The sequence below is a fragment of the Setaria viridis genome, chromosome 9, assembly GCF_005286985.2.
Source record: "Setaria viridis chromosome 9, Setaria_viridis_v4.0, whole genome shotgun sequence".
Lineage (NCBI taxonomy): Eukaryota > Viridiplantae > Streptophyta > Magnoliopsida > Poales > Poaceae > Setaria > Setaria viridis.
The window spans coordinates 30,551,313-30,575,434 of NC_048271.2; the positions used below are offsets into that span (position 1 = coordinate 30,551,313).

Sequence of the window (24,122 nt, forward strand, 5' to 3'; positions counted from 1 at the left end):
GGTTGTGTCGTTCATGGTCCTTTTTCCACCTACATACGCTCCTTATAATCCTTATTAGGTGCAGAGATTACATTGGACATAGCATATCCTTGCGAGAGGAGAAATTGCAGTGGCTTTGTGGCAATGATATTAGCTGCGCACAGTGCTCGCTCCCCTCGCTCATACGCAGCTGCCTGATTTTGTACTTCCCTTTGACATAAAGTCAAATAAGCCCCGCCCCCTTATGGATCCAAGCAAATACAAATTCTCATCAAGCATGCTGAGTCGGATGGCTGAACGAATGGTTCAGGCATATGCATATTGCATAGCCATTTTCTTACACAAATCGAGGCTAAATCTATATATACCAGCAGCTGATTATGATGTAATATTGGAGAGTACAGGATCTCCTCATCTATTAGTTGTGTTTTGTTATTTAATTGGATAGTTTAGGTAAGGTCTACTCCCTCCATCCTAAATTACTTTGACTTTTCTAGATACATAACTTTTAATACGTATTTAGATATAGTATATATCTAGGTGCATATCAAAAAGCTATGTACTTAGAAAAGCTAAAACAAGTAGTAATTTGGGATGGAGAAAATACATTCAGTTCTTGCTTGCTTAATTAGTAGAATATGTATCATTCAGAAGTCCAATACAAAGAGTTCTGTGCCAAAATAACACTACTAGATAAATCATCATACATATCGGCTCATTTATGCCGACCATAAACGATTCGGCATTTTTAGATCATCTTTGCCGAGTTGAAAATACGGGGTACGCATAATGGGTTACTCGTTCCAGCTCTCTAGCCGTGCGATTGTTGAGAGCTGGCGGGGATAATGGATTATCCGTGCCGGTTCAAAAATTGAGCCGATGTGAATACTTTTAAGATTATCCACATCTGCTCAATATTAAGAGGGCATGGATAATCCATTATCTATATAGGTAGGGGTCGCCGACGAGCTAGCTCGGCTCGTTATAGCTCATTTGATAATGAGCTAGCTCGGCTCGACTGATTAAGGTTGACAAGTTAAAAATGGAGTTTGGCTTGGTTCGTTAAAAAGTTTGAGACAAGAATTATTCATGAGCCAAGAATTGTTCGACACTAAAGTTATGATCAATGATGATATTAACCAATATATGATAATTTAAGCATGCTGATAATATTTAAAAGGTTAGCTCATGATGATATTATAGAAATAAACTACATAAGTCAATAAATTGGGATAATATATATGTTTAGAGAATCAAAATTATTAGTACCAAATTTGACCTACAAGTTGAACGATATGTTTATTTTGATCAAATAATAGTAATCAAACTATATTAATACAAAATAAATTTGGTATTGTCATCTTTATCGAGCCTAATGAGCCAATCTATCAATTCATGAGCTGCCTCATTAAACGAGTTGAAATTGAGGTTGGCTTGGTTCATTTAAAGGTTGAACCGAGCCGAACTATGGACGAGCCGAGTCAGCTCACATGCCTCAAGCTTTTCTGCCAACCCTGCATACAGGCTTTGCACGATGTCTATGTAATTTGAATTTGAGCTTGTATTCTGAAATTCATAATTTTTGTATACGGATTTGGGATCGTCTCCATGTCACAAAGCTTACTCGTGACCGGGGAAGACACATTAGCTGTGTTATAGAATTTTTGCATTCCGCAATGTTATAGAATTTTTGTGTCAAGAAAAGAGTAATATATGTGAAAGTACTTTTAGATCTAATATGGCAGCAAAACTGAGTTGTCAATAATCTACATAATTCTTTGTAGATTTTATCAAAGCAAAACCACTTGTATTGCGTATCAAATGAAGTGCTAATAAACTGTACCAGCCATGAAAATAAAAGGCATAACATTCAGGAGCAAGTTTATATCTCCTTTTCTTTAATTGGCAACGTCCTGGTTGACTTATAATATAAGAACCACTCCCGTCAAGTCGCCGAGAGACAAGTCTTCCCTATCCTCAATCTGACAAAGAGACAAGTCTCTTAATTTGTGGTGAGAACACTGAGTCTTCTCCAAATCCCAGTTAAGCAGTCCCAGCTCGACGGTGGTTGCCGAGCGGCCGGCGGGCCGCTACGGCGGCAGGCTCTACCGGTGCGTCGTCTACTCGTCTTCCACTCTTCTCACCGTCGCCGGCATCCACCCAGGGTAATGTACTAGCTACCTTCGAAATTACCTCCTTTGATTTGCAACAGCTTCTACGTTTGTCCATCCCGATAATCTCATCCAGCTAGGCTTACAAATTTCCCACACATTTGTAATGTAACGAAAGAACAACCTAGGATTCAGATTCTGAAGGGTTCCATGAGTAAAACAAGGGTAGATCCATCTAGACCGGCCACATTTTCTTTCTCGCTCAAACAACTCGTGCTTATCCCGTGCCGACAAGAACAACAGAGGAAGAAGAAGAATCTTCCGTATAAAGCAAAACAGATGGAATTCCCACCACGAATAGAACATGCTGGTGGAGGAGCGTCGGCCGGCTGGCTGCTCCCCTACCAGCGCGAGCTCGAGGTTGGCACTCGCTTGCTTGACCAGCCGCCCACGCCCACCCATCTCCTACGTACAGTAATGAATGTAAGGGAACGGATACCAAGAACGAATTACGAATGGATACGAACGAGAACGTAAGAGGAGTGAGATGGAGGTCCCAAGTCCCAACCGACGGGTGGTCGGTTGATCCATTGCAAATGGTGACTATCTAAAGTAGTTTACCATAGTTTTCAAGCAAAAGGAAGTCTACCGATCATTCTCACGTGCGTACTCAAAAATAATCCGACGATATCAGTTTTTCGCAATTAGTTTTGCGATATGTTCTGTTTAAGCTGGAACATGTGTACTCCCTCCTGCTCAAAATCTAAGGCGTTTAACCAGGTACGATCTCCAAACCATACTTTGATGGTTAAAAACTCACAAGTTATAATACATATAACCATGAAATTGAATCATAAGAAAGCTTCTTCAGATACAAATCCAATTATTTCATATTTATATAAAACAATACATAGCAATGTATCTTGAGTTCTATGTGCGCTTTATAAAAAGAAAATAATGGATACTCTGATTATCCATATACTCCCTCCGGTTAGCTAATCTGGACATTTCAGACAACAAAAAATAGCTTTATGTGAGCAAATGTTCTTGTCCGAAACTTTACTGGAATCAGTATATGTTTGTGGGAAGATATAACAGTGCAGGATAGGAGCCCAAGGAAATATCAAACAAGGGTAAAAGAAAGGGCCACTGCATTTTTTTCCCTTGAAAAGCAGAAAAAGGATGCAAGAGAAATGCCACTGGCTTCAAATAAATTGTTGGTAGACTCCTCCATAACAAAAGATGTGTTAATTCATATATAAAATTTTCAGTGCCGAACTAGAGTTTTTCATACTGATGCTGCACCATTTTAGAATGGAATGCAGCAGTCATACATACCTAGGACTTGATTGTTATCCTGATGAATAATTGAAATGCTGCAGCAGCCAGCAGGAATGTACTCTAAATTAAAGTCCTTCTGTTGAGCAATAAGACGTGAACAATGGCCTTGAATATGTTAGACTCCTGAAGTTCACAGTACAAACAAAAATTCTAGACTGGTCAAAACATAAATTGGACCAAATTCACATTTACATATATTTGACTAGGTGAATCAATTCTTCCCGGACCCACTTAACTTGTAAAATATTGTTTGGTTTGGCAGTGGTGACCAGCAAGTCTAGTGAACCATGGTATCTTGCTTTTTATAACTTGAAGTCTTGAACACATATACATTTACTTGCTTGCACATACTTTTACATATACTGAGTAGTTCACATTCGCTTTGTACTCCAATCATTTATCTTTGCATTTTAAGTCAAGGCACGATAATGGGTGGAGGGATGATTGACCTCTGGAAGAAATGGGAGATCCAAATACTGGTGCTCCTTAGCTTTACACTGCAACTTATCCTCCTTGGTTTCGCAAGGATCCGTCGACGCAAAGGCTCCGCTTTGTTGAGGATTCTCCTCTGGCTGGCATACCTCATGGCCGACTCCACAGCTATTTACACTCTTGGTCACCTGTCCCTCCGTGCCAGATCAACTGAGAAACAGCTCATCGCATTCTGGGCGCCATTGCTCCTCCTGCACCTTGGTGGCCCGGACACAATCACAGCCTATGCCTTCGAGGACAATCAGCTCTGGCTTCGCCACCTCCTAAATCTTGCAGTCCAGGTCATGGGAGCTGCTTATGTCTTGTACCAACCCGTTGCTATCCAGAAGACCTTGATCCTACCCTCACTATTGATGTTTGGTACTGGTCTACTGAAGTATGGGGAGAGGACATGGGCTCTCAAGTGTGCTAATATAGACAGCATCAGAAGCTCTCTTGACGTGTCGGATGACAGAAACCGTCGCCAGCCGTACGATGGACGGGTCAGAACAGCAGGAGAACTTGATTCAGAGGAGATTCTGCTGGGAGCTCATTACATATTCAATGCTTGCAAGAGTCTCTTCACCGACGATTTGATCACATCCGGAACAGAACGTGAGGCTATTACCACAGGCATAGAGTTCAACGGTGGCAAGTACATGTACGAGTTGATCGAGATGCAGCTGTCTTTGATGTATGACATCCTGTACACGAAAGCAGCAGTCATCTACACTTGGTACGGCTCCTGCATCCGTGTTATCTCACCGGCAGCTACTCTCGTCTCGTTCTTGCTATTTGAATTAAACAGTAGCCATGCTTACGGCAGGGTCGACGTCATTGTCACTTATGTTCTGCTTCTTGGGGCCTTCGTGCTAGAGATCACATCTTTGGTCAGGGCGATAGTGTCTTCTTGGACATGCGCCTTCTTCCATGCTCGGAAATGGGATCGGATTCATCGCGTAGTCCGGTGCCTTCGCCGGCTTGTCCAGGCAGCGAGCAGTCGAAAGTGGCTGGACTCAGTTGGGCAGTATAACCTGCTGGATTTCTGCACTCGTGATAGGACCGAGCTAAGGAGCAGAATCGCCAAGAAAGTGGGACTGGAGAAGTGGTGGAACAAGATCCATTATTCAAGCACCATCAAGATTTCAGACAGTATCAGGGACTTGCTGTTGAAAGAGATACCACGAAGGCCGCTAGGTGACATGAGGAACGCGCGGGGCAGGTGGACACTCCAGAAGATAAGGTACCCTGGGGGTGGCGGCAGCTTGTACGATGAGATCAGCTGGAGCGTTAACGACACCGACTTCGACCAAAGCATCCTGATCTGGCATGTCGCCACCGACGTGTACCTCTGCTGCCGCCGCCACCAACCAGCCGCCGATGGCGTCGAGGAAGCAGAGCGCCTAGCCAAGGCGGTCAAGGAGCTCTCCGACTACATGCTCTTCCTCTACGTGGTCCAACCCCACATGCTGCCGGGCCCGGTTCGGAGCACCCGTTACGACAACAACTGTGATGATTTGGTCACACTCTGGGAGCAACACTCAACTGACCAGAACATGGACAGTGCGCTAACACCAAGGGAGAACCTTGCCAGATTGCTTTACCGCGAGTACCGTGACAAATACGACGACGACGATGCTAGTAGTCCAGCCGTTTCCGTTCAAATGGAAGATAACAACATAACGATGCTGAATTTTAAAATATTTTCAATACTTCAACAAAAACAAATATATGCTTTGTACTTGTGAATTGTTATTGAACCATCGGTGGTGATACAACTTCAACGAGTTTGAAATCCATAAGAAACTCAGTTTGAATCAAATGTCAAAAAAAGATAAATAATTCTTTTTTCCAATTCTGGGCTCAAATCTAAGTAGCCCAATCCCTCCACCTAGGCCTAACCTAGTCCCTGTTACAAAACATGAGATTTGATGATCTCATCCATCCATCCATCCATCGGTGTATCGGTTCATAGAACTGACATTACCGTCCGGTGTACAGACGGGCGGTTGCCACCACGTCCGTAGGTCACACCCCCTCTATATGTATATATACCAAAAGCTTGAATCAATGAAACTATCGATCCATTCCTCTTATTCATTGCCTCGTTTATATTACTCAAAACACGTTATCAGCACTGCTCTAAGAGAAAAGCAATCGAGAAGAAGGGGAAGTTGGAAATCACAGTGGAAAGCAAGGAGGCTCCAGCCTCCAGCGGTTAAAGGTACGATGCCTACCATCGATGCCATTGTTGCTTCTGTGATACACCTTCCTTGCCATCTTGGCGCTCGCCGCTTGCAGTACCTCCTCCGTCGCTCGGTGATCCGTTCCCTAGCCTTCTGCCAGGGTGTGATGCCCGTCGGAGCATGCCGTGGCCTCCTCGCTTGGAACGACATGGCCGCTGCTTTGGTTTGCCCCGTCACCGCTCGCCACCTCCACTGCCACCGCCGTGGTGCGCGCATGAATGTTGGTGGACGCCGCACCTTCAACTACCGCGTGAACGGAGCGAGGCCGAGCGCCGACGCTAGACCGAGCGCGCCACCGCCGGCCGTCGACCCACCATGCCGCGTCCAGGTGCAGAACGTGCACTTCTGCATCATCCATGGATGGACCGCAGTCGTGATTCTGCACCCGGTGGAGTGCTTCGCGCCTCTTGACTTGGAGTCACCATCGGCTGCAGTGCTGGAAATCGCGTCACCGAAGGTAGAACCCATGGAGATTGAGATGGAGCCACCTCCACCACCTACACGGGCTCCTTCCCCTATCGTTGGATGCCGGCACCGCCGTTCTCCTACCCCAACACCGCCAGGACCTGGCTCGCGGGCACCATCGTAGCGCGTCGCTGGCAGCCGACCGCCTCCTTACCCGGCCCGAACGCCGCCCACTACCACGCCTCCGCTGCAGCTACTCGCCGGTTGGGACTCATCCCCACCGGTCACCGCCACCTCCCCAACGGCGTGGGTGGCCGCGCCCCTTCCTCCTCCGACGAGGGGGCCTGAGAGACTCCCGGATCTGCAGCGAGCGGCCGAACGGCGGTGAGGCGGCAGCACCGGTCGCCGTGGTTGGGCGCTGGAGTGGTTAGGGTTGAACCCTAACCGCTCGCCCCTATATACTGCGGCGGCGGTAGTGGCTTTGGGTTGGATCGAGCCAGGCCATTTCGACGGCCTAGCCTAGTCTGGCCTGCCAGCCCACCAGCTAGCTTCTTCACCCACCTGGGCCTCTGCAGCCCGCGAGTTGGTGCAGGCTGATTTCAGGATTGTCTTGACCCATACCAACAGTTATCATTTTTATTTACTTTCATCAATTCTTTTACATTTCAGTCCCTGTATTAGTCAGTAATTCTATCTTAACAGTTCACCAGTGTTATGTGTCTATGTACTTTACTGTTTAGATCCCTGATGTTGTCTGTAATTGTACATACATGTACATATTGTTCTTTATGCAATTCAGACTATGTTTTATGAATTACTGCACATGTTTTAGCATTTATGCCTTCGCATTTTTCTAAGACATACTCTACTCACTTGCTTTGTTTTAATTTGCAAATTTCTTTCAAATACTGCATTTAACATAGCACATCCTTTAATTAAGTTGCACTTAATTATACTGGATCTCATGAAAAAAAAATTACATATTGTTTTTATCCTGGGATTGGAGCATAGGGTGATGGAGACCTAGGCACCGGTTGCACTAAGTTCTTTTATAGAATTTAGTTGCCCTAAGACTGTGCTTTTAGGCAGCAAGTTTCTTGCCCATCGGTAATAGGTCTACATCTTTCAGATGATTGGCTATCCATGCTCCCCCAAGCGAATATATGAGGCTATTTGTGTTTGATTTTGATAATTAGTCAAGTATAGGGTAGTGGAGACTTAGGCATTGGCTGCGGGGTATGTTTCTTTTGAACATATCAGCCCAGATACCATGCTTTTAGGCAGCAAGCTACTTGCCCACTACTAGGAGATCTACTCCATTAATTTGGAGATTATCTATAATGCGCTTACTAATCCTCAAAATATTAACTCTAATGTATGGTCTTCTACATACATTTCCCTCATATCATATATGATTTCTTATTTTGCATTTGAGCTTACAACATCACCATTGTGATTCTTAATTTACCTCCATAGATTAATTATAATCAATGGTCATAATTGTAGGGACATGGTAAATAAAGAGTTCAATGAACTCGCTCTTGATGGGCACAACTACCCAACTTAGGCTTTGGACATCGAAATTAACTTGGCTTCTCTTAGGATTGTTGAGGCTATACAAGAGTCTGTTGATGGGGCTCCCCCAGACAAGAAAAAAATTTCTGCTCTTTTTCTTCTAAGGCTCTACATCCATAAAAATCTCAAACAAGAGTATCTAATGGAAAGATGCCCACTTGCTTTATGGAAGGATCTTAAAGAGCGTTATGAACAGCAGAAGGAACTCATTTGGCCTTAAGCCAATCATGAGTGGAATCACCTTCGTCTGCAACACTTCAAAATTATTGCAGACTAGAATCATGCTATTCATAGCATTTGCTCCAAGTTCAAGTTTTGCGAGAAAGAGCCAACAGATGTAGAAAAGATAGAGAAAACTTTGTCTACTATGCTTCCAAAGGACAGGATATTCGATGGAGTGTAAACACCGGAGCAGGGGTCCGAGGGAACCCCCTTTTGAGATTCGGCAAGGGGCTGAATGCGCTGAACTCCTAGAACAGCACGGGTGGTGAGCATGGAGAGATTTTTACCCAAGTTCAAACCTCCCGGAGGATAATAGCCCTACGTCCTACTTGTTTGTATATTTTTGCTGTAGAGCATGAACTTGAGAATACATTGGGAAAGCTTGTTCTTGAGCTCTAGAATATGAGGGAGGAAGAAGCCCCCTTATCCCTACCCCGGTCTCCTCTTTATACTCCAATAGGGATCCCACACCAAGCATCTCAGAGGGAAATAAAGAAGCCCTACCCCCACAGCTAATAGGATGCTGCATGGGTGCCGACATGCCGCCACCCCTCGGAGTGTGCTGGCCACCTCTTTCTTTATTGCATGCATGCATCCTCCTTATCTTGGAATCTTCACCATGGACCACATGCTCTCACGCTGGGTGAAAAGAGCAAGTGGGTGGAGAGAGAGAGAGAGAGAGCGCACATGACTGCCACCCGCTCATGATACATCTTGTCCCTAGGACCACAACTTGGGGTTCCATGCATGTATTACTGTGGAGGAGTTGTTTTTGGTCTTGTTTTGTCCCTGGTGCATGCATGTTGCCATCCCATATGCATGCACCATCCCTATCCCAAGGGAATCTTGGCCACTGTAGAGGCGTTGTTGCATGCTTGCTTCTTTAATATTGGTGGCCAATAGTCTTCATCTTGGGGCGTGTGCATCCATATGTCAGGATAAGATAGCAGGTGGGAGGCTTTCTTGGTCTCCTTTTTAATGTGTCATGTGGGTTTCCTTCGTAGCGAAGGAAGAGCCAACTCTGTATATTTCCCCAAAGGCCCTACCTTCCTAGGGCTCTTTAGTGGCAACAGCCCCGGGAAGTCTGTGGGGCATCCCGAGGCTAGTGAGCCCATTTCGGGGCCCACCCCTCCGAATGTTGTGCCAGTCGAGTGCCTCCCTGAACCATTAACTCGGACCCCCGTTCCCTTGACGCCGACAATATTGCACCAGCAATACTGCTCAAGCAATTTCCAGCAATATTCTCAGCTTATTCATACATTATCTCAGATAGAAAAACATCTTGAGCTTCTTTTAAAGAATGTTTATCAGCACCCTCCGGGTTCTGCTCCTTGTCCTGAGGTGCACTACAATGTTCATAATACTGATAATAAGAAGGAATTCAAGGGGAACAACTTCTCTAGGAATTCGGTTGGTAAACGCAAATTCAACAATAGGCGCAAATTCCATAAGAGAGGAAAAGGAAAGGGAAAGGCACCACCACCTCATGGCAATAGCTGCAAGCTTTGCAACAGATGTGGTAGCGACAATCATGTTGCTAAAAAGTGTCGTTGCCCAAGACATCTAGTTCTTCTGTATCAAAAATCCCTCAAGAAGCCAAAGTTTGACAAGCCAAGATATGAAGATCACTTCAATCTTTTTGAGGCTACACCAGAGATTGGAAGTTCTCAGCAGGTTCCTACTGAACCGTAGAACAACCTTACTCTTCCTCAAGAGAACCCCGTTGCAACTGCTGACATGCTCACTCTTCCATAAGAAGATGCTATGGATGGCATGCTCATCGAGTACTTCTTGAAGGATCAACTTGGAGATTTAGAGTAATCTCAGTGTTCTAATGCACTTGAAGGATTGATCTACTATCAATCATATTATCTCGAGTCAATTCACTACAAGAAATCTTCTGACCTATGACGAACCAAAAAGTGTCATAAACACATTTTTTGCGTCATAAACTGTGATTTATGATGCGGGAGTGATGAAAACCCTTCGACATTAGTCGAGCATCATAAACCGCGACTAGTGGTGTTCCTTATTTTGTTGCGTTACTAAGATTATGATGCCTACAAATCGTCAAACAGAAATGTCATAAATTGGATCCTACTATTTTACCACGATGGACAGAATCTGATGTGGTATCCGATGTGGGATGACAATTGTGACAAATTACTTCATTATAAAATGAATTTTGCCCATTTGTTGTTGTGTCGAGCCCAAAATTATTCCCACAGGCCAATATTGTTCAGATAACCCAAAATTGATTCCGGTAGGCCCATTTGTTGTTGGGTCGAGCCCAAATTTGTTGCCATAGGCCAATGTTGTTCAAATAGTCCAAAATTAATTCCGGTAGGCCCATTTGTTATTGGATCAAGCCCAAAAGTTGTGCAAATTATTTGTGTCCCTTTTAGTCCTCATTTATGAATGAAATTGACTTTTGGCCCAATTATATGTAGGCTAAGCCCAATTAAAGCAAACATAAATTTAACCAATCAGGCCTAACAAATAATTGATTTCATTTCAATTCCAATCCGGTTGGCAAAATAATAAACAGAACACACATATTTATGTATACAAGAAAATAAATTATTATTCCCCATCGAGACAACCACTACCACATTGTTCATCACATATCACAAACTATTACAAGATAACTGTCTCACAAAGAATAGAGATTAACAAAACTGCATCCAAGTCATAATCTCAAGGGACCAAGTAGAGCATTGATCTTAACCTCTTGTATAGGTTAGCAGCTGACGAAGGAGTGCTTCACTATCTTATGCTACCTTCTTCAATTTCTCAATCTCGGCTGACTGTAATTTAAGAGATGATTCTGATTCTTATGTCTTCTTCTTCAAGATAGCTAACTCTTGCTTGTGAGTAACAAACCGTTGTCGAAGTTCTACCTCATCCTGTTTGTCAGCATCAACTTGCTCCTCATCAACACTGCCGCATAAGGATTTAGTATAGCTTCTTGAGTACTCCGCTGCCACATCACGTTCTTGTTTTTCAAGAAGCACCATTGATTTGAGAACTTCCAACTAACAACAGTGGATCCGAAGTCAGATTGTGATCTTGTAATTGATTTAAACTAAGGAAACAAGGAACGTCAATAAGCATCATGTGTTTAGTTTGTTACCCTGGAGCTAGACTGAAAAGGAGCAACTACAGATGTTGACCCTCTAGCCGGCTGAAACAGGATACGATCAAACTTCAATTGATGCATTTGTTTAAGTATAAATTAAGAGCGGACAAATAAACAAGCACAAGAACATGTGGCAAAGGTTGAGATCATTCACAAACTGAAGCAATTTCATCTATTAAGTTCTATAAACCACATAAACAATTTGACTTGGCACAAAAATAATTATTGGAAAAGGTGAAAGATAAAGGGGATCTGCTGGAGCAGTAATTTTTCACCAACTCTACCAATAGGGTACAGCAGATCCACATTCCCCAATATAACTACAATATTGAAAGCCAAAGAGCATGAGGAAGCAATCTAATAATTTCATCTATTAAGTTCTACAGATCACATAAATAATTTGAGTTGGCACAAAAATAATTATTGGAAAAGGTGAAAGATAAAGGGGATCTAGTGGAGCAGTAATTTTTCACCAACTCTCGCAATAGAGTACAGCAAATCCACATTCACCAAAGCATGCAACTACAATGTTGAAAGCCAAAGAGCATGGGGAAGCAATCTAATAATTGAATTTAGCAATACGGGGAGGAGACCACTAACCTGACGAACATGAAGAGAAGGAGGTGCCGAATGCCGCCTCGATGGAGTAGCCCAGGCATGCGTTGCTTCCTCAGTCTTCTTTGCACGTACTTGAGCACGGTAGCCGCCGGTGGTAGTCTCGGGGAAGCCAACGGAGCGACGGCCTCGAACCATCTCGCAGCTTCAAGCCCGTTGTCGAGGAAGCCTGCCGTGTGGCAGAACCACCAAAATTAACCTCGCTAAAGTGTGCTCAACTTCGCCTCACATGCGAACCGACACTTTAATCAAATTAACCTGGTAGTCCATCGGGTTTCACCCAATAAAACCATTTGTCTTGGATCGAAACAAAGCATACTCGCATGAGGATGAGTCCACAGATTACAACAATCCAGCTAGATTATTACAGGTCCTAACTTCAGTAATTACAACTTAAGAGTTCAAAAGTATAAAGTAGATTTCACAGTTCAAAAGCAGCAGAAAATAAATGATAGTCTAGCATTGATAGGATAATACCATGGTGAAGCCTACCATGATATCAATCACCACGTTCCTCGTCGACCGAGTATGGGTCCCACTCAATCGTCCATCCTAGATGGAGTTGGGATGGCCAAGTCAAGCTAGTAGCCAACTCAACAACAAAACCTGAAAAATATAGCCACAAGCAAGGCTGAGTATACTAATACTCAACAAGGCTTACCTGTCAAGTGGTAACTACTCCACCGACTCCTAGACATGCAAGGCTTTTTGGCTGAGGGGTTTGTTTTGCCAAAAGCTTGTAAAGTAGGTCCTTACTTTCAAGTTTTAGCACCAAGTTCTAGTTGATTAACCATTCTAGGTAAGCACCTATTCTAAGCAAGCATGGTGAACAAGCAAATTAACCAAGCATCAGTATTATTCATCATCTTTTGTTCCACTTCTTACTCAGTGCAGAAATACGGTCAAGCAGTCTCAAACTGTGAGCGGCAGATGATTCGAATCAAGTTTCTTAACCTTGCAAGGTGAACCTAACCCCACGACATTCGCGTACCACGGCGGGTACACTTCACTTGTCAACCATCCCCATCAATCCATAGGCACGTGTTAGGGCCACTACCCTTGGATACAATACCCCACGGTCCCGGACGACGCCGTACCGTGACTGCACTTGTACCCACATGCGGCCGCAGGGGAATCAGGTTCCAGAGAAAGTGGGATGATCTGCTCACACCCCGATTCAATCAGGTACTAGGCTTCCCTATCTCATACTAGGTATGAGATTAGTACTTTTAAACACTTGACCGCAGCTCTAAACACATTTCGACCTTAACAACTTTCTTCTAGATAGATGGGGCAATCCACCCATTCAGAACATATTGCTAGCCCCGCCCGTCATCCTTATGGTTTCAACATAAATAAACAGGCAACTCCTATAACTCGCGAGTGATAAGAAATCACTCAACTTTTACCATGTCCCTATTTAGCATAGCAACTACATGACTTATCATGCTAGTATTCAGCACATGGGTACCTAGGATTATGCAACTAAGGTTTCAAGCAACTCCTATGAACTTAATGCACAAACATAACTAGCATAAGTAGTGCATAATTTTAGAAACCAAGGTTATACTCCGGGGCTTGCCTTCTTGCCCTAACTTAGCCTTGGGCTCTTCTGAACTGTGGTTCGGGCCTTGATTTGCCTTGACCACGTTCAGCTCAGCAGGAGGGCGTCCGTCTTCACATTCCAGGCCGAGCTCGTACATTCCATCAACAAGGTTAGCTTCTACACGAGATGCATATGCAAGATCTCAGTTACATGCTTTTATGCATAGATTTCATCTTGTTAATTATTGCACAAGCATATGGTGTATTTTGGACCACATTCACTTAGACAAGATTGTAACCATTTCTTTTGTTGTAAAGTAAGGTGTGACGTGACTAAAACTCATGCATTACTTTGATGGTGATTGTGTACACATATAAGATTTTAATAGCTTAGCAATCACAAAAGAAAGGTGGGGGTCATCTTAGTGCTGCTCGTTATTCCTTTGAAAAGTTATCCTGTTTCTGAATTATTAAACAAACACAATTAGGCATTTACTAGTTTACCCCTTTCTAGTTACAATGGTTATTATTAATTTAAACTAGCCTTTAAACATGAACAAAGTTTTGGGAGCATTTGTTAAGATATGATTTGAGATGCATTTTACTTCTACAGAATTTATTAAAATCAAACATTGTTAATTTGTAGATCATGAAGAATGATTTTTAACCCAAGTTCTAGCACTACCTTAGTTCCACAAATCCTACAGAGGGGTTTCCAACACTAGCTTAGGCTACTGTGAATTTTTCAAGGTGTTATGAGCATGAAAGCTATTTATCACATAGTAAGTCTATTAAACCACATGTATTTATTTAAGCAATGTTAAACCCACATTTTACAGAAGCAAATGTTTTTTTCCTAGCCCGATATGTACATGAGGAGTTTGACAGGATTTATCTTGCATTATCATCTATGCTTTTCTACGGATTTCCAAAGTTTCAGCCATTTCAATGCATTTTATTCAAGTTTGGGTTTCCTCTTTTACTGAATGACACTTAGAACTTTTTAGGGTTTACAAGGATGTTCATTAGTTTTGTACCTTCAATGAACCCTATTTATTACTTGAGTGTTTCAACCCTTTTAATGAAGTTTTGTGAAATACAAGTTTTGTTCCAACTTAAACATGTTCTAGTTGTTTTGCATTCACTGACTTGTTTATTTAAAATGCTCTTAGCTTAACTTGCTTCATATGTTAACTTGTGAACTTTTGGTTGTTGCAACTCCTACACACTGCTCAATTCTTGTATCCAAATCTACCCATCATGTTCATTTGTTCAGCAACATTTAAGAATCTTATTAAAAACAGTGTTGATTAACCAATATTTCTTTTACTAAGTGATCATTTTATGACTAAGCAGAACTAAGCAATTTGCAAGATTCAGTTATTATAACCTATAGCGATGCATAGTAACAACTTCATTTCAAAAGTAGGTGACAAACATGCTTAGTGGCTTGTCTTGGTTTTCTTCGAGCCCAAACTCAACTTTTATGCCAGCCTCGGCTCAAGGGTTCAAGGTCACGTTCTCCGGCAAAAAGCTCTCTAACAGAATGAAATGCGTGCATGCATTAGAGAGGATGCTATGAGTGCAAATGCTCATGAAATGCATGGAAAATAAAAGAAAAAGTACAAAATCAATTGTTAATAGAAAAAATCTAGCTAAACACAATACAAACTCACACAAGCACAATGAGAGAAACTATTTTGCACAACAAGCCAAACAAGCACGAAATTGCGATATTTAAAATCATTTGTTGAGAAATATCTATGAAATAAAAGGTACTGATAGGAGATAATAAACACAAAATCATGAGAGTTGGATTCACATTAAAATCAATTTTTAAGGTGGAGATATATAATAAACAAGTTGTAGATCTGAAATATGCATGTTACAAAGAAGCTACCAAAAGTGGTTTCAACAGTTTTAGATCCCTATGTGATTTATAAAGCATTTAATGGCTTTCACACAAAATAAATCATAGCACAAAGTATAAAATAGCAACATGCACAAAAATCATTTTTGAAATAAACTAGACACACAAGGAATCCAACAAAACAAGAATCACATTTTTAGCATTTGTTTACAAGTTTCTATGTATTTTGTAAGCTTGCAACCATTTAAATCCATCAAATAAAACAAAACCGAGCCAACTTGACATCTACCCCTTGGAAAACTTCTTCTCTCACAGATCCACCCTTCTCTTCACAACCAACCCCCTGCGGTTTTGAGATCAGGTCCCTGGGAAGATTCCCACCTCACACATAAAACCATCCCTTTTATGCCGGACCCCCTGGAGTTCTATTTCTCTCGCAACCACGTCCTATCTTCTTCTACCTCCAGTCAGGAACAGAACAGACACAGGTAGGGGCTCAGCCCAAACTTGACCAGCGGCAGGGGAAGGGGGAAAAGGCACGGCTGCAGAGGGGAAGGCGGTAGTGCCATGCCCCAAGGCCAAGGGCCTTCCGGCAAGCCGGCAAAGGGGAAAAGGAGTGACGTACATGAGGCTCCACGGGCGGCCGGCGCACACCGGTGGCATGCATAGGAATAAGCGTGGAAACTCAGCTAACAAGATAAACAAGCGCGAGCGTGCTACAGGAACTAGGGCCTCACCTAAGATCCGTTTGAGCACTTGGTTGAAGACGAGGGAGGCCAGAAGAGGGGCGTCCATGTTGGGGTAGACGGCGGTGGGTGGAGTTCCTGGAGGATGGGGAAAACTTGTATTCCCGCTGGCTCCGTGGATAGCGCACAGTGAGGAGTGGTCGAGGGCGGAGCCAAGGGAGTGGAGTAGCTCTAGGTGAAAGCTATTGGAGGGAGGTGGCCGGAGTTGGGAGTATTTCACTGGCGAGCAGAGAGGAGTTGTGGAGCTTGGTTTGGGCAAAAGCTTATGTTGGAAGGCACTGGGGTGTGGAAGAGGAGGCAGGAGGCTTAGGGAGGGGCTGATTTAAAGGGCCAGGCACGAGGAGATAAGGTAAAGCATGAAGATAAGGATGCCACAGCATCATTGTTCATCCATTGGTGGCGAGGGGTGCCACCGGAGTTCCACGGGCACCTCGTGCCCATGCCATTCGGGAGCACTACCCAATCCATGGTGAGGAGAGGCGCGGGATGCAAGGGAAGGCACATGGGCAAGGTCCGAGCGACCAACCGGTGAGGAGAAGCCCTGCTGGCACGGCCGGAGTTGCCCAACCGGTGATCTTCGGCGTCCATGCCGGCCATCTGGCGTGCGTACAGAGGAGGAAGGAGGAAGAAGGTGACTGACTTGCGGGCCCTGAGAAAAATAAACAAACTCAACTTTCTCCCCTCAATTGACCCCTCTACACTTGTCCAAAAATTACCCAAAAATACTCGTTGGAAAGATAAAATCACAAAGAATACAATGCCACAAGAAACACTACAAGAGCTGTTCTAGTTTTCATGCAATTGACAAAACAAAACACCCAAAATTGAACTTTAAATGAATTTTTGAGCACAAGTAAACATTTCTGAAAAATTTGGTAAAAATATTTTAAAATTGGGGTTGCTTCACAATTTGATTTTTTAACACTAAACAATCAATTTCTGGGCACTTAAACAATGCATGGTCAAAACGCTCCAATGTGCACAAATGGTGCTCATGAGGTTCAATGATGCACAAAAGCATGTTCATGATGCTAAAATATGCACAATGATGCTTGTGATGCGTGTCGTGCAAAGGTGTTGTGTTTAACGTGTGTTTTCTCACCAAGTTTGAACTGTGCACTTATATGTCCAATAATAAGTTGGAGTTTCAAGGTATGTGATACAACTTTTATGAAGGCCAACAAGGTTAAAGCTAGATGGATTTGGAGGTATGATTGTGGGATCTTTGGTGGAATGTCGGTCAAAACTATTTCTGAATTTGACTTGAAATTTGACTAAACTTCTACTCGGTTTTTGAACATCTTCTCCTCCAAATCAGAAGAAGTGCAAATTATGAAGGTTGCTTTATTGGAAAAGATCTACCACTTTTATATTAGCCAAAAATTAAGTTCTTATATCAAATTTGTTTTTTTATTTGCTTCACAAGTGATTCTCAACAGAAAGGAGTTTTAAAACTTAGCGAAATTTGAGGTGTTTTTGGATCTGAACTCTTAGCAATTTAGAGTTAGCTCTAATTTATTCCTTAATCACTTTGATGATTATATGATTTAGTCTCTTAATTACCAGGGTTGTCACACGCCACTCATAGCCGCCCACCACCAGTCCACCTTGACGGCACTACCGAGGTCACGCTTGCTGCGCCGCCGTAGATCTACTAGGGCTATTAGGTGGGAAGAAGAGAGAGGACTGATTTTGGAATTACCAAGCGGGATGTAGGAGGCTTGGCTCTCCTCTTTTATTTATATATAATGGTGGAGGACCTGGAGGAGGAGCGGGGAATTCAAAATTTCAAATCCCGCCTTTGTTTTTGGTAGCGAGAGACGAAGCTCTTTGGAAACTGCCACGAGACCTAGGTCACTGGCACGTTGGACCACTTGGGACTCGAACCCAAGTGTTAGTGACCTTACATAGACGAGCAGTTCCAGAAGGGAGTCTGGGATAGTCCGTGGCATCATGGCATTTGTCGTGCGCCCTCACGGATCCACTATAGTACTTTGGCAGTATACTAGCCGTCTTGCTATAAATAGACCACCGTTCATCACAAGAACCATGGCCCAAATAATAGCACTTGTAGGCTGGAAGCTTGCAGTCTTTAATAGGAGTAGCACCCGCCCAGAAGCCTGATGCTAGAAGAATTCTCATGAGGAAAACTAGGATGCCAGTCTCTTCGATGAAGTCATGAGGTAACGATGCTAGAAGAATCCTCGTGAGGAGGCTGTATCGTGAACCCCACCACCTTCTCGAGTACACTGTTGGGAGGACATGTTCCATGTAACTTTGTGTTTTTCTTGTGCATTGTAGCCTTAGAGCTAGTATCCTGAGATACCAGCTATCCTAGAGTTGCCATAGGCATTTGTACCATATATTGCCAGTAATCGTTCTTGGGAATATGATTATAGCTGAGTAAAAATATACCCCTATAGGGCCACGGAGGCACACCGACTTGAAATAGGGCATCTAGCCCATGAGTACGAGGACTGGTGGAGCCATGAAGGCACGCCAACTAGAAATAGGTGCCTAGCCCCCGACGACAAGGACTTGCGGGGCTGCGGAGGCACACCGACTAGGAATAGGCGCCCAGCCCCTGAGGATGAGGACTGGCGGGGCAGCGGAGGCACGCTGACCGGAAGTAGGCGCCAGCCCCCATGGATGAGGACTGGCGGAGCCGTAGAGGCATGCCGACCAGAATTAGGCGCCCAGCCCCCGAGGATGAGGACTGGCGGAGCCACGAAGGCACACCATTAAAAGTGCAACGGAAAACCCGCAGATTCCGTCCCGTGCATGCCGTGCTAACAGAAAAAATCTGCAGATTTTGCCCGGCGCGTTGCCCGCAATAACGTGAGACCCGCAAATTCCATCAGTAAGTTATGCCATCACACCCTTCAAAAGCATAGGAGGTCACATTGCCGTTGCATTCCCATCTGAAACACTCACAGCGCCGCCGCCATAGTCCACTGAGCTCCTCACCGCCGCCCTCATGAACCCTAGGCCGCGCCGCGGCAAGCATTCTTGGTCCATCATGTGAATCTCATAGATTTTGTCATTGGCCTCCTTAGCAATTCTCCATTCTTTTTCGCACGACCTTGCTTCCTCTTTAGCTTTTTCCTTCATCTTCATCAGCTTGACCAAAATACCTTTAGTCCTAGCATCCCATTCATGATCAACCCATTTAAACACCGCGCATTTAACCCCTTCAGGCTGCAAACACCAATTATGTTCATACAATTCACCATTTACAACACTAACATCAAGAGTACAAGCAAGGTTTATTAGAATTGAAACAAGTTATCATTTACCTCGCAATAGGATGCATACTAGCACCCAGGATTGTCAAATGTCCAATCACACCTCACTTGTAGAGCATACCCGTGCCCGCAGTTGTTTTCAGGATCCACAACAATAACTTCATAGTCAGGAGACCATGATCTCTTGCCACCAATGACTCCAAACACCAATAGAAGCTAGTAAAATACAAGAACCTATCAAATTACAAACTAACTGCATCACCAAAGTCATTGTAACTTGAAATCAATGTTTAGTTTTGCACTTCATAAACTATAGTCTATCAACTTCTAACACCAATTGGAATGCAAATCTAAGGGTACGATGAAATCGGAATCTAGTATCTTCAACCTAGATCCCCAAATTCAAAAATCTCCTTCCCTAGGACGATAGGGGAAAATAGCGGCACAAAATAGGGGACTGACTTGACCGTAGCTGCTCCTCCTCCCATCGTTGCTAGGATGTGCTATTCCCACCGAGGGTCATTGCAGATCTGTGCATCGACGGTAGCTCTAGTCTTTGCCACAGCCAACAGGAGCATGGTGCTGGCGAGTCTCTTGCAGTAGTGTACGCCATGTCGAGAAATGAGAAATATCTAGCCGATGCTTGGGCCTGCAACTGGCATGTGGACTACACTTATTAGAAGCAAGATATATAAAATTTATCCTATCCAAAAAAACATACATAGTTCATGTCTCAATGGTGGCGCTTTCTCAGCACAATCAAGAGGTCATAGGTTCGATATTTGCTATGGACAGTCTTCCTTTTTACTTTCCTTCCCTTTTTTCATCTCAGACTAACATAACTTACCAAAACTTCTACCACCAACTCACCTGAAACTTACATGTGGGACCCGTTGCGATAATGAATTACCATTCGATCAGTAACAGGTTTGATCCACGGGAGGAGCACGTTTTCCATTTTATTTTTACAGCCCTATTTATCAGCTTAAAATTACATGCAGGACCCTCATTGGTTTATGACTTTTTCGCGGAGCTTATATCATCATAAAACCACCATGTAATAGCAAGTGATGATTTCATTTTGGCTATAGTGGCAACTTTCATGACATTCTGTAACTTTGTCACTAAAGTTGCTCAGATGTGAAACTTTATGATGATTTTAACCAGAAAAGTCATAGATCTATGATGAGAACAAATGTGTTATAAAATTTTCTTCATAGATCAACACATTTCTTGTAGTGGTTGTTGATGTTCTATATTTGTCATGTGTCGATAATGTAATAAGTAGAGATATACAAAAACTCATTGTATGAGTTGTACAAAACTCCTCAATAATTCCCGTGGTAATAATTGGTAGTTAATTGAGATGTACGAACTCATGTACTTTGAGTCATACAAACTCTTATGTATTGTAATGTCATACTTTATATGTGATGTTCAATAATTGTCTGTACATCTATATGTTGAATAAAGAATTCTTAACTAGAATTTCTTGTTTCACTATAGATATCTCATGATGTCAACTCAACAGAGGAAGAATTATGCCTTGTGGACAGTTGTACCACAAACTCTATACTTAGGGAGCTCAAATATTTTCAAACTCTCAAGAAAAGAGATGGAAAAGTTTTGTCCATCGATGGACGCGATGCAATAATAGTTGGGTCTGGATGAGTCACTATTACACTCCCCATGGGTACACAAATTACAATTAAGGATGCACTCCTGTCCCGATTCCACTCGTACCCTACTAAGTTTTAGAGATATCCGTCGAAATGGGATTCATGTTGAAACCCATGAGGACAATCAAGAAGAATTTCTTCTCTTCACTAAACAAAATGGATATGGAAAACACACATGCGAAAAGAATTCCATCAAGTCCAGCAAAAACACATAAAAGATGATCATCAAGAGTAGTGATAGGAGTTATTACTAATGAATTCCACAAGTGCTGGTGAATATTTGTATGCAGGTCCATTAAAGGAAAACATACTCTCAACCAATCAGGAGCAAGCACACTGATTGGAGGGCCCACAACAGGGGTTAAACCGCCTAAACTTACCACCAATCATCATGTACCCACTTGGGGACCCACCTAGCAGTGTCCCGGATGAAAGGCGGCGTGAGGGGAGCCAACCAGGGGTCGGTCGAACCCCCTGTTTGGCCAAACCACTTCGGTGGCCCCTCGCGCCCATCTTCCATGTGTCGACTCCTCGTGACATCCCAAAGGCGGTTATGACTGCTTTGCCATAAAGTTACCGCCTCAGACAGTGCTAGCTGGCATAAGGAGTGGAGTTGGAGGAGAATATTCCCTTGAGATGCTTAGAGAATCTCCACTCGCCCAAGGCACCTCCACTCTTCCAAGTGCCTATAAATAGCAAGGGGGGTCTCATTTGAGGACACACCACCACCTTGGGTGAACTCCACTTCCACTCCTATCAAGAGAAGAGCTCCATGGTGAAGCGCTGCCTAGCTAATGCTTAGAGTAGGGAGAGAGTGAGGGGTGTTTAGGAGGAGTGCCTGGGTGCAGCCTTTCCTCCAAGCTTGTACCTCTACGGATATTGGCTTCCTTCGGAGTATAGTAAGCTAGTATTTGTGATTCCTTTCTATAGTGTTATACTTGGTTGCATGAGTAGTCTTTATTCCCTTGCTATGTTTATAAGCTTGGTTTATATGCTCGTATGCTAGTCATATACCCTTGCTATCATAGTTTAGTCTTGAGTGCTCTCGTGTATCCTTATTGTATATACTAGCAGTCTGTATAGTTGAGTGAGATCAGTTCTCTTACTCGACAAACCTGTATGCTTATTGTATATACTAGCAGTCTGTATAGTTGAGTGAGATCAGTTCTCTTACTCGCGGGTTTGTTGCTCCGTATTTATACGGAGTGCTGCAGTCGGCTACAGGACCTCAGACGTAGTTGGGCTGTACTAGTATCAGTGGCGTAGACGTGGTGTCTAGGCTAAGGGTTATCCTTCGTTTGCCTTATATCCCACGGGTTGCAAGAGGTAGACTGTAGGTGGTGACAGCACTATTGGTCCTTTGTAATCCTCCACGCTCAGATATAGCGTAGAGCCATTGGCCGAAGGTGCCTGACTAATCCAGGGTAAGCTGGTGCCCAAGCGAGTTCTTTAACCAAGAGATCGACCTTTAACTCACCTATAGAGCTATCCTTAGAAATCCTCTCTACCCTCGCCATCTATCTTGGTGTGTCCTTGGACCAACTAAACTAGGAGTTAGTAGACATGTTCTCTTGGATTCAATACCCTTGGAATACTCTGAGGTGAAAGCTACAATGACATCTGAGCGCTTGTGGATTTATTCGCATTCGTTAATTATACCAATACACATGTTGCATATGATAACTTCTCAGAATGTTGATCCATTCCACACCTTCCATGATCGACTTGGGCACCCTGGAATATGGATGATGAGAAAAATTATCCGTAATTCTATTGGTCATAATTTACTCATTGCAAAGCTTCCTAAATCCTCCGATTTGTGTGCATTGTATGTGCCACTAGGAAATTGATTTTGAGGCCATCTCCTCTCAAAATCAAGGCTGAACCACTTAAATTCCTTGAAAGAATTCAAGGAGATATTTGTGGTCCGATTGTGCCAACTTCTAGACTGTTCAGGTATTTCATGGTATTGATTTGGTCACACGTGTGTCTATTTTTGACACGCAACCATGCATTTGCCAAAATAATGTCTCAACTCATAAAGTTGATGGCAAATTTTCCTGAACATAGGATTCAATCAATCTGTATGGATAATGCTGCAGAATTCACCTCTTATGCTTTCAATTATTATTGTATGGCATTGGGAATTCAAGTTCAGCACTATGTTCCATATGTCCATACCCATAATGGTTTGGCTGAATCATTGTCAAAAGGATCAAGCTCATTGCAAGACCTTCGTTAATGAATTACAAATTGCCCACATCGTGTTGGGGTCATACAGTACTGCGCGTTGCCGACCTTGTCCAACTACAACCAACTGCATATCATGATACTTCCCCAATACAGTTAGTATGTGGATATCCTCCAAGTATTTCCCATTTGCGTAAGTTCGGATGTGTTGTCTACATCCTGATCCCACCACCTCAGCATAGCGCTATGGGCCCACATAGGAAAGTAGGGATCTACTATGGCGGAACTGTCCGACTTAAACAGGCTTAAGTGCACCTAATCGTTGTAGAAACAACAAATATACAAAACGCACTTAAAACAGTGTAAGCCCGGTAGTCCGTGGAGTGTCCCTAGGACGCCTCGAAACATCCATGATGTGTTTCATAGTCGTACATCAGAATCACTTCCATGAAGGAAAAGCATCAACAAATATTACTTTACATACATACAGAAGCTGCGAATTATCACAAACCGTAGATTGAAATAAACTTAATAGTGCAAGTTAGATCATTGCTAGGAGTTTTGAACATAAAACTAGTCCAAGGGCAAGTAATTATACAACTACATTTTATTCTAGGGTATTATGAGACCCATAAATATCCTAGTTCTTCGGCACTTCTTCTTCGGTTGTCCCCTACTATGCTTCTGAAAACAACAACAAGGGATCCCCTGAATACTAGGGTACTCAGCAAGACTAACCCAAC

The 24,122-nt window shown here is 43.3% G+C and overlaps 1 protein-coding gene across 1 annotated transcript; it reads left to right on the top strand.

The window, feature by feature from the left end:
• The first annotated feature begins 1,971 nt into the window (after window positions 1-1,971).
• Window positions 1,972-6,061, top strand: LOC117837009 (uncharacterized). The gene has a single exon (XM_072291209.1). It carries the CDS (start codon window positions 3,860-3,862, stop codon window positions 5,648-5,650), a length of 1,791 nt encoding a protein of 596 aa, XP_072147310.1. The 5' UTR covers window positions 1,972-3,859; the 3' UTR covers window positions 5,651-6,061.
• The last annotated feature ends 18,061 nt before the right edge of the window (window positions 6,062-24,122 follow it).

Bases quoted from the DNA above. Each gene is read 5' to 3' on its own strand.
- LOC117837009 (XM_072291209.1), top strand. From the start codon at position 3,860: ATGGGTGGAGGGATGATTGACCTCTGGAAGAAATGGGAGATCCAAATA.